This window comes from Pyrus communis, chromosome 10 (assembly GCF_041283825.1).
Source record: "Pyrus communis isolate YQ-2024b chromosome 10, ASM4128382v1, whole genome shotgun sequence".
NCBI lineage: Eukaryota > Viridiplantae > Streptophyta > Magnoliopsida > Rosales > Rosaceae > Pyrus > Pyrus communis.
In genome coordinates this window covers 25554646-25571815 of record NC_142574.1, presented here as the reverse complement: position 1 = coordinate 25571815, position 17170 = coordinate 25554646, and the positions used below count along the sequence as shown (strand labels likewise).

At 36.4% G+C, this 17170-nt stretch overlaps 1 protein-coding gene and 1 pseudogene across 1 annotated transcript; both read right to left on the bottom strand.

The window, feature by feature from the left end:
• Positions 1–4829: 4829 nt before the first annotated feature.
• LOC137728455 (malate dehydrogenase-like) lies at positions 4830–6217 on the bottom strand. The gene is made up of 4 exons (XM_088678110.1): positions 6141–6217; positions 5907–6042; positions 5692–5803; positions 4830–5315 (listed from the first exon to the last, which is right to left on the bottom strand). The coding sequence occupies exons 1-4, from the start codon at positions 6215–6217 to the stop codon at positions 5221–5223; spliced, it is 420 nt and encodes a 139-aa protein (XP_088534236.1). The 3' UTR covers positions 4830–5220.
• A 5214-nt stretch (positions 6218–11431) lies between these two features.
• LOC137729980 (organic cation/carnitine transporter 3 pseudogene) lies at positions 11432–13128 on the bottom strand (annotated as a pseudogene).
• Between the last annotated feature and the right edge of the window lie 4042 nt (positions 13129–17170).

Sequence of the window (17170 nt, the reverse complement as noted above, 5' to 3'; positions counted from 1 at the left end):
CTTATCACGTGACAAGTGACTTATAGAGTTAAATAAAAACAATTAATAAGGGTATGAATCATTGTCGGAAAGAATACTTGTATCTTTATACATGCATAAATAGTAACAAAGAACGAATTGTTTAGATTTGATAATTTCATGCATTTGAATATTTGAAGCTCCAATTAATATTAACACTAGAACAGATATAGTTTGAAGCTAAAATCATATAATAGTACTAGAAAACTAGTTATAATACAAATAAATTGATCATAATGCGTATCAAAACACATGAATTCTATATATATACCAAGTCTTGCCCTGCACATGCAAACGTTTTGAACGACTGAAAACTCGTAAGGCTCAACATTATGTGAAGGGAAACATAAAAAAAAAAAAGATGGTAGGTCGAAATTGGCTAAATTAGCAACAATTTGGCATTTGGCTTCTTAATCGGAATAACATTCAATGCTTTTGATCAGTAATTAGCCGGCAACATCGACCTTTTATTATTATATATGCAGACTTCCCAGCTCATTGGATGTATGATTTTGTTTAGATTTTATTTTCCACATGGAAGAGCACTATAATAATGTTTAAAAGGTGGACGATGACTCGTGTAGTCAATATATATGTATATCTTGACTCTTGAGTGCATAATAATACGAAAATAATTAAAAATTTCCTCAGTTATATCCACCTGATTTTGTTTGGATTTTATTTTCCACATGGAAGAGCACTATAATAATGTTTAAAAGGTGGACGATGACTCGTGTGGTCAATATATATGTATATCTTCACTCTTGAGTGCATAATAATACGAAAATAATTAAAATTTTCCTCAGTTATATCCGCCTAATAGTATATTGTGTTAAACAAAAAAACGAACAACAAGATGAGGTTCAGTTGCTTGCCCAACGTTTAGGAGTTACTCGTGTTTCCAGTTTTGCCCATGATGACCTTTTAGTAGACCTGACATTCGTGTCGTGTTTCTCGTGTTCGTTTCGTTTTCGTGTCATACCCAATAGCTTAACGGGTCGTGTCGTGTAATACCCGTTAAAGTAAACGGGTAATATGACCTGACCCGAAATCAACCCGTTAATATTATCAGGTAATATGACCCGACCCGTTACCCGTTAAGAAAAATATATTTTAAATCAATAAAAATGAAAATGAAAAATATAATTTGACCCAAAAAAATGTAAAACATAATACTAAATATATACACTCACACACACACACACACTAAATTTCGAAGTTGACCCCTTCATGAAAGTTGTAAAGTTTTTCATTATGAGTGATTACATTTTTCACACTTCTACAATAATTATTATTAATTTTGCACTCAAATAAAAGACATTGTTCATGAGATTTGGAGGGTTTTAAAATTTTAAACGACCATGTAACTATCGTCTGAGCGTTGAGGATGCAATTATGAACGTTTATTATGCTTTCACATCTTTCAAACTTATACATTAATGATTATGAATTTTGTTTATTTTGAACTCCCTTAAAAATACTATTCATGAGAGTTTGTATGGTTTTAAAAATTCAAATGATCATATACCCATCCTCAAAGCGTAGAGGATGCGACTACGGGCGTTTGCATATTTTTTTCATATTTTTCGCACATGTAAATTAATTATTATAATTTTTTTAATGTGTTTGGTATTTTTAAATTACTTGGTATTTTTATTTTTAATGTGTTTTATGATTTAATCTCAATCTTTGCCTATAATATACTATAAAAATAAATAAATAAATAAAACTTAAAATTTAAAATTTATAGCGACTAATAATTATTAAACAATATATACATATTCATTATATCTATTGTATTTTATAGTAAGTTTTTTTTAGTAGTTTAAAAAATTAAAATCATCAAAATAACTTTTTTCTTATCGTGTCGAAACAGGTTATCCGTGTGTCACTCTCGTGTAAACCTGTTAAGGACCCATTATTAAGGGGTTATTATCGTGTGACCCGATAATGACTCGATTAGTTATCGTGTTGACCCGAAATCCGTTATTTTCGTGTCATTTATGTGTCATGTTAAAGGGTCATGTAAGAAATTGACAGGTCTACCTTTTAGGGCAATCCGTGTTTCCAAAGGAGGTATTACCCCTTCAATAAAAATAGGGCACATTTGATGCCACTCATTTGGATAAAAAAGGCGCCTAACCCATTTATACAATTTATCTCTCTTCAAGAAATTCAAAGCTCTCCCAACATCTCTCTTGTTTAAGGATTTTTATTTTGTGATAGGTAGATGGTGAGAGAACAAATGGAATCAGGTCTCTATGTTTTCAAAGGGTGGTACTATACACATGTCCAATTTTACTTCTTACACACACTTCTCAATTTACGGCCGTTGGATCAATTGACTTTAATAAGATCAATGAACAAAATTAATAAGAGTTTGTGAGAAGTAAAAAAAGGTATGTGAATAGCACCACCCATTTTCAAATTACAATCCAAAAAATAAAAACTGCTATTTTTAGATTTTAGAAACAATACTTATTTTAATTTAGAAATGGTTGCATCCTAAATTAAGTGTGATTACATAAATTCTTATGGGATTAGTATCTTTTAGATAGTTTCCGAGTTGTAAAGTATTACTTGAAAGACAATGATTCTCCCTTCCTTACTACTATAAATAAAGGCACGATGATATGAGAAATCATCACAACAGAATCACCAAATTCTCTCATCTTTCTCTGTCTGCTACTAGCCCTCTCCATCTTTATAATCCCTCAATAAAATACACCTACAACACGTTATCAGTACGCTTCCGCTACTGCACTAAGGAACTGAAGGTTCTCGTATGAGGTTCTTCTCTACAACTAAGCATTCAAAGGCTTTCTTCATTTCCATCCAATACATATTCTTCTAAAACAAGAAATTGGTATTTTATAAGCCTTGATGCATAAAAACATTCACCATTATGCATGAACCCCTAATTTATCTATGTTTTATGTATTGCCTTATATTGCATATATTGCTTAATATATATCTTGTTCATGCATACGTAATATTATGTTTTATTATGCTATTGGAATTGCTATGTTGAATTGTGTGAGTACAACAAAATAAGAAAATAGAAGTAAAAACTAGGGACTTAAAAAACTAATTGCGAGTCGTCTCGGCCTAGAGCCATGCCGAGAGAGGAAAAAAAAAAAAAAAAAAAATTGAAGCTGAGTCATGCCACCAAGCCACGCCTAAAGGTGGGTAAACGGGTCTAGGACCCGCTGGGAGGAGCGGATACAATCGGTTCAGGGCAGGTCCTAATTTAGTAAAGAAGAAACGGGACGGGGCAGGGCATAGGTATTTACGGGCGGGGCGGGTCCAAAAATTTAGTATCATGGGGCCCTGGACGACCTGTTTATAACATACATTAAACTTTCCACTCCCCCAAACTCCCCATCTTCTCGTTTCTCCCTCCTAGCTTCCACCCCCAGACTCCCCATCTATTTTTCTTCTTCTTTCCAAACACAATCCTTTTGTCAAATTCAATTGGGATTTTCTTTAGGAATTTTATTTGATTGTTGAAGAGAAAATGATTTGTTGTTAGCTCTGCTTGTTTGAATTTAGATGGTTGGTGTTTCGGCAATGTCTATGTGGGAGCAAATGGGACAACCTCTTTTTGAATTAAAATCAAAATTCACCATGACACCGTATTCGAGAAGCTCGCGCAAGAGGCATCGCGTTTGGTTAGTTGGTCCTGCCCTCTCGACTTGTCTCTCTCTCACTCAATCTCTGCCTTGGTTTTATTGAAATTTCATACTCAGATTGTCGAGATGGCGTGAGGCCTTAGATCGATGAAGATGGACATTAGATCGGCAAAGATGGCTGCGCAAGGGACCTGAGGGATACCGGAGATTGAAAATAGACGAAGATGGCACAACAACAACAACAGACCTCGTCAATGACAGTGAGCTCCAGATCGATGAAGATGGCTTGTCAAGAGGATTTGGGTTGGACCTGTGGACTCTGCTTGACTGGCTTTTTTGAAACAGGTCCAATTCTAAATTCAGAAATTCTACTACCTGACTTGGCCCGCCCTCGTTGCATTTTAAAATGGGTTTGGTTTGGTCCCTTCATATTTGGGTTCGATCAAGCCCGTGCCCACCCTTAATTGCGCCTACTGCGCAGAGCGAAAACAACAATGTATGGTGTCAAGGCCAGCAACCCAAAATTTTGGGTCAGCTGCATGTTGATGGTCCAAGCCCAATCATTTGGGCTTCTATCTTAGATTGCCAAGCTTTTGCTAGGCTGTCTCTCCTCGGCCCTCCTTGCCCCATTGGGCTGCATGGTCTTGCAGCTTGTAACTGCTGTTGTTGGACTTTTGTTTCTTAGGCCCCACCCCATGTAAGGCTCTTATTCGTGTGGTCTGCAGCCTGATGCTATTGGGCTACCATTCGCTTCAGCCCAAGCCCCTGTTGGACTTCTCCTTGCTTCAGCCTGCACCTAGTTTTGCTGGGATGTTCATGGCCACAACCATATTTGGACTTTCTTACTTGTTGGCCCGCGGCCATCCAAACTTAATATGAGTTAAATAACACTATCATGCATCATTTAGAACAAACTATATAATATTAAGTTAAATTGCAATCCCAAAAAAAATAGAAAAAAGTGAACACCAAGGCCTGCCTAACCAATAAGGTTGCACTCACAAATCCTCACGCATCAGGGGAACGACTTTTTTGTGTAAATCAGCAACACATTGTACGCAGCGAGGCAGTATAAAATGAATCCAACTAATCCAATATTTTCCATTTTGTCTACTGGCTGTTGTGCCACACAATCCCAGTGTTGAATTTTCCAATTTCATATTTCTCTATCAACACAAAGTCCCAGTGTTATATCTGAAGTTTCTGCAAGGGACTTACAAGTAATTAATTGATTAGGAGAATCTATCCATGAACCCGATGTCTGTGCTCAATTCCCTTCTACCTAATATCATTGTATAGAAACCAAAAAAATCCCCAAGTGATCAACCCCCAATCACATCCAATGTTTTCTCAAATAGGTCTTATGAATATATTGCAGTAAATAATTGATATGAGCATGTGCATGCATTGTGATGAACAATTTAGCCAAAAAAAAAAACTAATAATTGGATAACAAATCACATACTGTCTACAACTACATAGAAAACAAATTTGTGTTATTAATTTATTTGATTGATTACTGAGCCCGTCCTAGTCTCCTCTCATTCCATGAGATAAGAGAAGTTCATTTTCAATTAAGACATGAGTAGGCCAACGATTTCTCCTCAATGAGCTCTTTTGCAGTTGCATCCAACTTCCCCCTCGAGAACTCGTCAATCTTGAGTCCTGCATTAAAAATAAGCAAGCGTTCAATCAGCGAGTGCACTGAAACAGCCTCATAGAGGATTAGTTATTACGTTTCGCAAACTTTCACAAACACTTCAGAATAGAGAATGCTGAATCATCCGATGGAATTGATACGCGATTAGATCTATCCATGAACTCTAATTTGAGATTGCCTATGAAGTTTTTAGCAACTAAAAGTTACAGTTCAGTGCATTCCATAACCTATACCAACTTTATTTTCCAGAACCATTACTGTATGAAGATATTTGACTATCCTTAATGACAGTAATTTGTTGCTGCCTATGCATGATTTGAGTTCAATACTCGGGTTTTTAATCACTAAGGAAGATAACAACGAACACAAATTATAACTTACCCTGCACAATTGACCATTGTCCTTTCTCGCATGTAACAGGGAAGGAGTAAATTAGGCCTTTCTGAATTCCATAAGAACCATCAGAGTACACTCCCATTGAAACCCATGTCCCCTGGATGACAGCAAAGAAATATTAAATTTGTATAGATTATATGAAGAAGCAAAAATGCCACTAGCTTTGAAAGAAAATAATATTGATAAAGATAACAAGAAACCTTAGGAGTCCCAAGAACCCAATGACGTATGTGATCACAAGCGGAACTTGCAGCAGATAATGCACTTGATAGCTTCCGAGCCTTAATAATGGCTGCACCGCGCTGCTGCACAGTGGTGATGAACTCGGTATTTAACCTAAAGAACAACCAATAACAGCATATTAGAAGCAAATTAGTAAGTTCGATGAGTTGGAAGATCGGAGAATTTGTACCTCCATGGTTGAACAAATATACATCATTTCATGGAGTTGACCCTTATTAAAAAAATTAGCGGCACCAGTGACAAGAACTCGAACTGGGTTTTTGGCCATTGTTGCAAAAAGTAGTTCTGGATCGAGAAAATGGGTGCAATTAGGAGTGAGGATGAGTGAGAAAAATGGCGGTGAGGACTGAGGAGGTTGTTCAAAATAATAGGAGTACCGTGGTTTTATAAATGAGAAGGAGATGAGGAGGTAAAAATTACAATGACGAGAATCGAGGATAAAGATAATCAGATAACCGTGATAATAGGAGATGAGAGTGAGACTGTCAACTTACATAGTTACGCAACAGAAATAGAAATTGTCGCCATGCAAACACTAGTAGGACGTCTACTTGTAACAATCTCATCTCAGCGACTGCGTTACTGTGGTAATTTGTTTGGCTTTGTTTTATTTTTTATTTTTTGAAAATAGAAACAAAAAGTTTTAAAACTCTAGCTACTCTATTTATAAGTACGAATTTAGTTTATTTGGAAGCTATTTGGTACCATTTGTTTTAGTTTTTAGCTTTATCATTGGTTTAGAGATGGAGAAAAAATATATAAACAAACAAACGTGAAATAAGTAGGGGTTGTGTTGTTGGCCTCGTTAGAGAAAAAGTTTCAATTGTTTATGATAGGGTGCAAGATCGAACATTTCTGAAAAATTAAATTGAAGTTGGAATGCATGTAGAGATTTCAAATCCAATCTAAATTTTACATCTTTTTAAATTTGATCTCACAAAAGGAAAATTTTGAGTCCGTCATTGGGTGAAGGAGGGTGGTGGAGCAGAGGACGAAGAGATGAAGAAGAATTTATGAAGTGTATAAAGTGAAAACAAAATAAAACTGGAGGAGAAACCCACCAACCACACCGCCCAAGAAGTAGGAGGAGGCAGGGAGAGTTAGGCCTCTGATGAATGAGATGGAGCATTGGAGGCTCCAATCAGATATGATTGTGGTGGAGGATGTTGAATTCCAGGACCAATCAGAGTCGGCCAGGTCACAGTGTTGGAGCTTGTGGTGCATGAGGTGGTGGTGGAGCAGTGCCATGTAGGGATTGCATATGTGTCGACACTGATGAAGGTTTGTTGGCCATCAAAGAGTGATGCCAAAGAGACAGGAATGCCTTGGAGGAATTGTTTCCACCCAAACTTGAATGATTTTGCACAATTATTTGAGCTAGGGAATTGAGGAGATTGGTCCTCAGAGTTTCTGGGTCTTCCATGTTTGGATTGAGGCCTAGAGGGGTTGGATCAGCCACTACATGTAATTGCTAGCTAGAGCATCTTCGACAGAACAAACAAAATGAATTTAATAGATTAATCATCCACGAGTCAAATTTAATTTAATTATATGGAACCAGACAAAATGAATTTGTAGTTAACTTCTTGCATATGTTTCCTCATAGACACAAGGTATGCACTTCCACTTAATTTCACAAAAATATTCAAGTAAAGGGCTGGTTTCGGTTTGGGACCCGAACCAAAAACCAATCCCGAATCCTGATCTCGAAAATGTCGGCTCGTATTTTACGTCCCGACCCCGAACCAAAACTTTTAGAATCCCAAAATGTGTTTCGGGCCGGGTCAGGAACTAAATGAGGTTTTTTTTTGCCGATCAGCTGTGGGGTTGAAGCCATAATTCCAATAGATGCCCCAAATACATAACCCAAAATCAAAAAGCCTAATTCAAAAATTTATGAACCCTAATTTCAAAAATGAGGAATTAAACGCAATTACACAAGGGAAAACATCAATCATACCTTTATTTCAACTAGAATTAAAATGAACAATTGGACCCGTCAGGGTTTCCAATCTGGTTGTGGAGTTGAAGAGGTCATAGCCTTACAAGGGGTTTCGAAGATGGAGGACATGGAGTGAGAGGGAGAGAGGGAAGTCAAGAATGGATTTAAATTCATCCAACGGCTGTCATCTTCTCAAACATATGTAAAATATAATTAATTTATATATATATATATATATATATCTACTAATTAATATAACGCTAAATCTTATGAAATTACCAATTTAAACCTTTAATTAAAACAGAACATGAATAAGAAATAAGGGGCATAAATGTAATTTCACACAACCAAATTTTGCTTTTTTTTTTCCAAAGCCTCACCTATATGTAATTCTAACATATTTCTAATTAAAAAAAAAAAAAAAAAAAAAAAAAAAAAATCCCACTCCCACATTCTCTATCACTCTCTTCATCTTCCCTTCTATTTCAAAAAACAAAAATAAAAAAAATTTCTTACACACTTTGTGTGTGCCTATATATATAAATTAAAGTCGATTCAGTTTGGGATTATTGAACTTAACAAAACATTTCGGGGCCCGAAATATGACATAGAGGCAAAATTATCATACAAAAGAAATATGGAGTATAAATTTTGATTTTGAGTTAAAGAGTTACAAGGTTATGAGATTGGGGCCGTGGCCTTGTGCTTCAGGCCCTGCCGAGTTGAAATCCAGGCCGTGGCTTGGTGTTGTGTCCATAATGATGGTGCAGTGGTATGCCGCACCATATCCCATTCCCATATAGTTTTCAAAATCCCTTAGGGTTTAGGAAACCCTAAATATGCTTCTAATTTATTTTATATATTTTGACTCACAAATTCCACATAACAATTTAATTGTGCGATGCATGAAACAAATATATATATTGACAAATATATGAATATATACAATATATATATATATATATCGAAAGGAAAATATAAACATAGAGGGGTTTATGCATCGTGGGGAATGCTTTCATACTTTATGGACATTTCAAATATCTTCTTTTATTTTAAGCGTACTTGATTAGCAGAAAACGAATGAGCCTTTGAATTTGGTGGATGATAGCCTCCTCCAATGATGCTTCAATTCCTCAGCTTCTGGCAAGAGCGTGCTGATAACGTGTTGTAGACTTATTTGAGTGAACGATCTAGGGTTTAGAGAGAGAGAGGGGTTCGGCAATATTGAGAGAGAATAAAGATTGATTTAATTGTGAGGTGTGTTTGATTCACCCCATTGTGCCTTTATTTATAGTAGTAGGATAGGTAAAACCTTTCCCTTTAGGATTACAATATTTAATAGGTAATCTACTTCTAATAGGAATATAAGATACATTCCCATATTCTCTAGGATTTACACAATCACATTCCTATTCTAAATATGACCGCAACACTAAATATGTCAATAAATACTATTAATACTCACCTTCAATTATGCTAGCAATGAGCAATGAGCTCCTGTTTTAAAACCACATATTACAAACTATTTACCTATATTTTAAAAAATTCACTAATTTACAAAGAAACTAATTGACGTACATTCTTTTGATACAAACTATTTACCTATATTTAAAAAAAAAAAAATCACTAATTTACCTAGCTACATTCTTTTGTTACAAGCTAATTTATCTGCATTTTTGTCGTACATACTAATTCACCAATCTACTTATTAATTTACCTATACAAATAATACTATCATATTATTACTTATAATATCCAAAGTAACCATATACATTTTTTCTTTACAATATCACGCCTATGGGGTAGGTAAATTATTTTTATGGCATTTCTATTCTAAGTGGGTATTAACATAGAGATAGGAAAATTATTTCCTATGAAAAGAAAAAAAAAATGCAACCATTATTTTGCATAATGTTTTGACAAAAATTATTTGTCCATGTTACAACGTAAAACACCATAATATTTTTATTTATATTATATATTGCATGTGACACACTCTGACCTGGAATGTCCACTAGGACTTCGAATCGAGCTGTGCTGGCCACGTGACGGCCAGCACGCCTCGATCTAGGTTGGGGTGTGTCAGCATGCTAATAAGGTAAGTTAGTTTCACAATAAAACAATTTTTGGTAAAAAAAAAAATTTTGAGGAAAGAAAGCCTAATCAAATAATAGGTTAATTGACGTTTAATTGCATTGAAAACAATAAAATGCAAAATTTATTATTAATCATAAGTCAAACCTAACCCATGTTACACTCTATGAGGGTATTTTAGGAACACGAGAATCATAAAAACTGACATACCAAGCTTTTTAAGGAAATTTGCCTAGTTGGACTCTAGTACATGGGTTTTAAGTCTGAAAAAATAAAGAGGATGGGTTTTATGTGAGAGAAAATAAGTTTTAAGGGGGGAAACTCTCATTTTCAGTTATTTACGAACTAAACTTCTTGAGCATGTACTGAATGGTATTTCTAGAAATATTAGAGATTGATTCTTCCATTTCTTGCTGTTTCACAAAGTAATAGTTGGCGGTGCAGTATTATCTTTTTCCTTTTTTTTCGTGGAGCAATATTATCAGAATTTACATGCTAAAATCGAAGGGATAGCTTCCCTGGATATATATGTCAACCCTTGCTAATTAAGAAACAAAATTTGCGATAAGAGCATCTTATATTATCTTTCCAAGAAACCAACAAAATTGGCCACATCGTTCTATGGTGTCACTGTTATTTATACTCCAATATTTTTGGACGCTCTTGAATGCAGGACAAAAGGAATTCATTTACTATTTAATTTAGCAGCTGATAGACAACACTACCAGATCTTTTTTATATAAATGCCTGTTTTTTCTGAATACGCAGCATGTGGAAGCATATGGACATATGCATTTCTATTTGCATGTAAGTTTAAAATGAGGAATGCACAGAGACTTGATTTTACAGTTAAAATATTTCCTGTCAATTGCTTGAAAATAAATGTAAATACATGTTTGAAAAAAAAAAAAAAAAAAAGAGTTTTGGAACCTTTTTTGTTATAAAGAAGACATTAATCGTATGTTTGAATGAAGTAATTGCAATTTAACTAGCTAGGATTTCTTAGATGATGCAAGTTCGCTATTTAAGATTTCAATAATTGACCACCTAGTACTACAGTTTAATGACATTCCTCTTCACTTGTAAGTGAGATGTCTTAAATTAGATTCTCGCCAAAGGCGAATTTGAATCGCACTATTACTAGCTCATTGTGAGGTTAAGCCCACCCCCTTCCTTTAATGTAAATAATATCGTTTGTTCAAAAAAAGATTCAGTAACTATACAAATTCGATTTGTTCGTTACCATGAATGTGTAAAGATTAGAAAATAATAGGAAATTGTTGATTTGATCAATAGAGTTTGTATGATAATCACTTGATTTTTAGCTTTGATCATTAGAGTCTGTATGATAATCATTTGATTTTTAGCTTTTTAGCTTTTTTGTGTTATTTTTTGTACGTAAGATATAAAGAAAGTATATAGGAGATAAATAAAGAAGAAAGACAATTCAAACCAAAATCTCTACCTCTACACCCCATCCAAAAACGCAAAGCTAAGATATTGTAAGAGGCAAGCCTTACAAGACAAAGAACTAAAAAGTTGCAATCAATCTAGACATGATCACCAACCGCATTACAAGCAATTGTCACTTTAAACTCTTCTTCATCCATCGTATCACAAATCCCTCTCCCTCTTGTCTCTGGCAAACAAACCACAAAGCACCCACAAACACCAATCACAACCCCAAACACTCCATACGACAAAACCCCACCGTTGGCTCTCCCGGAGGCCGCCAGCATGGGACTAAAAACGCCTCCTAACACCACCGCCTGCCTAACAATCGACAGAGCCGAGTTCCTTACGCAAGTCGGAAATAGCTCAATTGTAAATATAAGCAACACACCGAAAGCCAAGCATGCGCTGAAGAAGGACACGAGCTCGAACCCTATTTGCAACCGTGTCCATATTGGATGGATACCTTTTAACACGGACATGAAGCTACAAACCCCACTAAGACTACTGAAAACCAAGACTGAAATTTTCCTGTTCATTTTATCGATGAAGAAGAATGTGATTAATGAAGCTGGCAATTCGGACAAGGCGTTGAGCGTGACGCTTAAGTAGAGATTGAATTCCAAGCTTCCCAAAGCTAATGGCATGCCATAATATACCATTCCGATACCATATCCGATTGCCATAACCGCGGACAATCTCCGAAAAGCCCATTTTCGCTTCACCAAAGCATCGATTGCAGAGTAGAGATCGACCTTCGACGTTTCTTGCTCGAAGGACAAGCTCGAAATAAAGCTCGAGGTAAGTGGGGCTTTGGTAGTAGTGCTATTGACGGGTGCAATGCATTTTAGGGTTTCAATTGCGTCTTCTTTTCGACCTCGCACGAAGAGCCATCTTGGTGACTCACAAACCAAAAAATGAACCATTATAGAGTACAATAATGTGGGGATTGAGGTCCAAAAATAGAGTGTTCTCCATGAGTGAGCTCTGTGAGCGTATGCTACAGTTGGGAGGGAGAGAAATCCTAGAGTGAAACAGAAGAATCCCATAACAGCAACCCGTCCACGCCACCGCCTTCCGACGAGCTCTGTTGATAAGACAAGGGCGGAAGTACCGATGGTGGCACGGGCGAACCCGGTGATGAATCGAAGGACGGAGTAGATCCATATGTTGGTGGAGAAGGAAGTGAAGAAGGTGGATAAAGACATCATGAGACATGAGAGAAAGAGCATGTTTTTGCGACCTAGTGAGGTGTCAGCAAGTGTGGCCAGGGCCAGCCCGCCAATTAAACATCCTATGAAGAAGGCTGAGGCCGGCAATCCCGTGATGAGTGATGAGGAGCAGTCCAGGTTCCATTCGGAGATTATGGAAGTGTGTTTGGCCCTGTCCCAGGCCCATGCGTTTTGAGGAAGTTGGCAAATATTGGAGGCTGAGTTGCATGAGTTGGGTTGCTCAGTGAGGAGGGTGCAATGCCATGTTGGCACTGCGTCGGCGAAGACAGTGATGAAGGTTTGTTGGGCATCAAAGAACCATGAGAATGCTACAAGGAAGGCTTGAAGAAATTGGGCCCATCCAAAATCTCCGATGCACCGCTCGATCGTGGAGTCGAGGGATGGGAGGTGTTTGTGGAGCACAGGGGGTTCTGGCTCAGCCGAGTTTGTTTCGGATAGAAGGGGGGTTGAATCGGCCATTTGGTTCAGAGCTAAAAGCTAAGGTTTGAGCTATGATCTTAGTGAAATGTAGCGAAGGTTTTTATAGGCTGTTAGGCCAACTTTCTCAAAGTTGTAGTGAATAATGTCATATTTCCCCACGTTTTTTTTCTCGCACATCTCTTTCTTTCCCATCTTCATTATTTGTCTAAATGTCATTAAGACAGTGATTAGCTACATGATCATTGAAAATTGACAATTAAGAGATCCTATCACACAAGGTATGTTCATACAAAGACATCATAGAGTTTTATTTCGGTAGATTACTTGAATTGTTATAAACTGAAATTTTATTGTAAATTTTGGTAGATTGAACTGAATTAATTAAACAAGCATATCTTTTGGAAAAAAAAAAAAAAAAATAGACAAGCATATCTCGTGTAAGAACTAAGAATGTCTGATTGCGATAATAAATGGCAAACAACCAAATATGGTGTAAAGTACGAGGAAGTCTTCTGCCTGCTGCGCACATTGTTGACCCACATCATTAGATATTATTCTCCTTAGTCATTTTTTATTCTATAACGACGCTTAGCTATTTTTTATTATATAACGATGTGGCGTTGTTTCATTGTTTCATTGTATCATTATTCGAACGGTTCATTTCTTTTATCATCATATAAAGATCATTTTAAGAAAACTTCATTTGATTTGGAGATTGTTTAATCATCTATATGAATTAAACTAGTTGACGGTAAATTATGAGGATATTACTTAATTATTATCATAATCATCGATTTATTTATCATACATGGATGGCTAAAAGGTCTTAAAGTTAACTAAATTTTTCTAAAGATGATCTTTAGATGATAAGGATACTACTTATCACGTAACAAGTCACTTATAGAGTTAAATAAAAACAATTAATAGGGGGTATGAATCATTGTCGGAAAGAATACTTGTATCTTTATACATGCATAAATAGTAACAAAGAACAAATTATTTAGATTTGATAATTTCATGCATTTGAATATTTGAAGCTCCAATTAATATTAACACTAGAACAGATATAGTTTGAAGCTAAAATCATATAATAGTACTAGAAAACTAGTTATAATACAAATAAATTGATCACAATGCGTATCAAAGCACATGAATTCTATATATATACCAAGTCTTGCCCTGCACATGCAAACGTTTTGAACGACTGAAAACTCGTAAGGCTCAACATTATGTGAAGGGAAACATACAAAAAAGGATGGTATGTCGAAATTGGCTCAAGTAGCAACAATTTGGCATTTGACTTCTTAATCGGAATAACATTCAATGCTTGTGATCAGTAATTAGCCAGCAACATCGACCTTTTATTATTATATATGCAGACTTCCCAGCTCACTGGATGTATGATTTTGTTTGGATTTTATTTTCCACATGGAAGAGCACTATAATAATGTTTAAAAGGTGGACGATGACTCGTGCAGTCAATATATATGTATATCTTCACTCTTGGGTGCATAATAATACGAAAATAATTAAAATTTTCCTCAGTTATCTCTGCCTATTAGTATATTGTGTTAAACAAAAAAAAGAACAACAAGATGAGGTTCAGTTGCTTGCCCAACGTTTAGGAGTTACCCCTTCAATAAAAATAGGGCACATTTGATGCCACTCCTTTGGATAAAAAAAGGTGCCTAACCCATTTATACAATTTATCTCTCTTCAAGAAATTCAAAGCTCTCCCAACATCTCTCTTTTTTAAGGATTTTTACTTTGTGATAGGTAGATGGTGAGAGAACAAATGGAATCAGGTCTCTGTGTTTTCAAAGGGTTGTACATACACACATCTAATTTTACTTCTTACACGCATTTCTCAATTTACGGCCGTTGGATCAATTGACTTTAATAAGATCGATGAACAAAATTAATAAGTTTTTGTGAGAAGTAAAAAGAGGTATGTGAATTGCACCACCCATTTTCAAATTATAATCCAGAAAATAAAAACTGCTATTTTTAGATTTTAGAAACAATGCTTTTTTTTAATTTATAAATGGTTGCAGTCCTAAATTAAGTGTGATTACATAAATTCTTATGGGATTAGTATCTTTTAGATAGTTTCCGAGTTGTAATGTATTACTTGAAAGATAAGGATTCTTCCTTCGTTACTACTATAAATAAACGCACGATGATATGAGAAATCATCACAATAGAATCACCAAATTCTCTCATCTTTCTCTGTCTACTGCTAGCCCTCTCCTTCTTTATAATCCTTCAGTAAAATACACCTACAACATGTTATCAACATGCTTTCGCTGCTGCACTAAGGAACTGAAGGTTTTGGTATGAGATTCTTCTCTACAACTAAGCATTCAAAGGCTTTCTTCATTTCCATCCAATCCAGATTCTCCTAAAACAAGAAATTGATATTTTATAAGCCTTGATGCATAAAAACATTCACCATTATGTACGAACCCCTAATTTATCTATGTTTTATGTATTGCTTTATATTGCATATATTGCTTAATATATATATATATCTTGTTCAAGCATACGCAATATTATTATGTTAATTTTGCATATGTAATATTATGTTTTATTATGCTATTGGAATTGCTATGTTGAATTGTGTGAGTACAACAAAATAAGAAAATAGAAGTAAAAACTAGGGATTTAAAAAACTAATTGCGAGTCGTCTCGGCCTAGAGCCACGCCGAGAGAAGAAGAAAAAAAGAAAAATTGCAACTGAATCACAACACCAAGCCATGCCTAAAGGTGGGTAAACGGGTCCAGGACCCGCTGGGAGGAACTGATACAATCGTTTCAGGGCAGGTCCTAATTTAGTAAAGAAGAAACAGGACGAGGCAGAGGTATTTACGGGCGGGGCGGGTCCAAAAATTTAGTATCATAGGGCCCTAGACGACCTGTTTATAACATACATTAAACTTTCCACTTCCCCAAACTCCCCATCTTCTCGTTTCTCCCTCCTAGCTTCCACCCCCAGACTCCCCATCTATTTTTCTTCTTCTTTCCAAACACAATCCTTTTGTCAAATTTCAATTGGGATTTTCTTTAGGAATTTTATTTGATTGTGGAAGAGAAAATGATTTTTGTTAGCTCTGCTTGTTTGAATTTAGATGGTTGGTGTTTCGGCAATGTCTCTATGGGAGCAAATGGGACAACCTCTCTTTGAATTAAAATCAAAATTCACCACAACACCGTCTTCGAGAAGCTCGCGCAAGAGGCATCGCATTTGGTCAGTTGGTCCTACCCTTTCCACCTGTCTCTTTCTCTCACTTAGTCTCTCCCTTGGTTTTATTGAAATCTCATACTCAGATTATCGAGATGGCATGAGGCCTTAGATCGGAGAAAGACAATGGACTCTAGATCGGCAAAGATGGCTGCGTAAAGGACCTGAGGGATACTGGATATCGAAAATAGACGAAGATGGCACAACAACGACAGCGGACCTCGTCAATGATGGTGAGCTCCAAATCGACAAAGATGGCTTGTAAAGAGGATTTGTGTTGGACCTGTGGACTCTACCTGACTGGCTTGTTTGAAACGGGCTGGTTTAGGTCCGATTTTAAATTTAGAAATTCTACTACCTGACCTGGCCCACCCTCGTTGCATTTTAAAATGGGTCTGGTTTGGTCCCTTCAAATTTGGGTGCGATCCGGCCCTTGCTTACCCTTAACCGCGCCTACTGCACAGAGCGAAAACAACAATGTTTGGCATCAAAGCCAGCAACCCAAAATTTTGTGTCAGTTGCATGTTGATGGTCCAAGCCCAATCCTTTGGGCTTCTATCTTAAGACTGCCCAGCTTTTGCTAGGTTGTCTGTCCTCGGCCCTCCTCGCCTCGTTGGGCTGCATGGTCTTGCAGCCTGCAACTGTTGTTGTTGGACTTTTGTTTCTCAGGCCCGGCCCCATGCAAGGCTCCTGTTCGTGTGGTATGTAGCCTGATGCTATTGGGCTACCATTCGCTTCAGCCCAAGCCCCTGTTGGGCTTCTCTTTGCTTCAACCTGCACCTAGTTTTGCTGGGATGTTCATGGCCACAACCGTATTTGGACTTTCTTACTTGTTGGCCC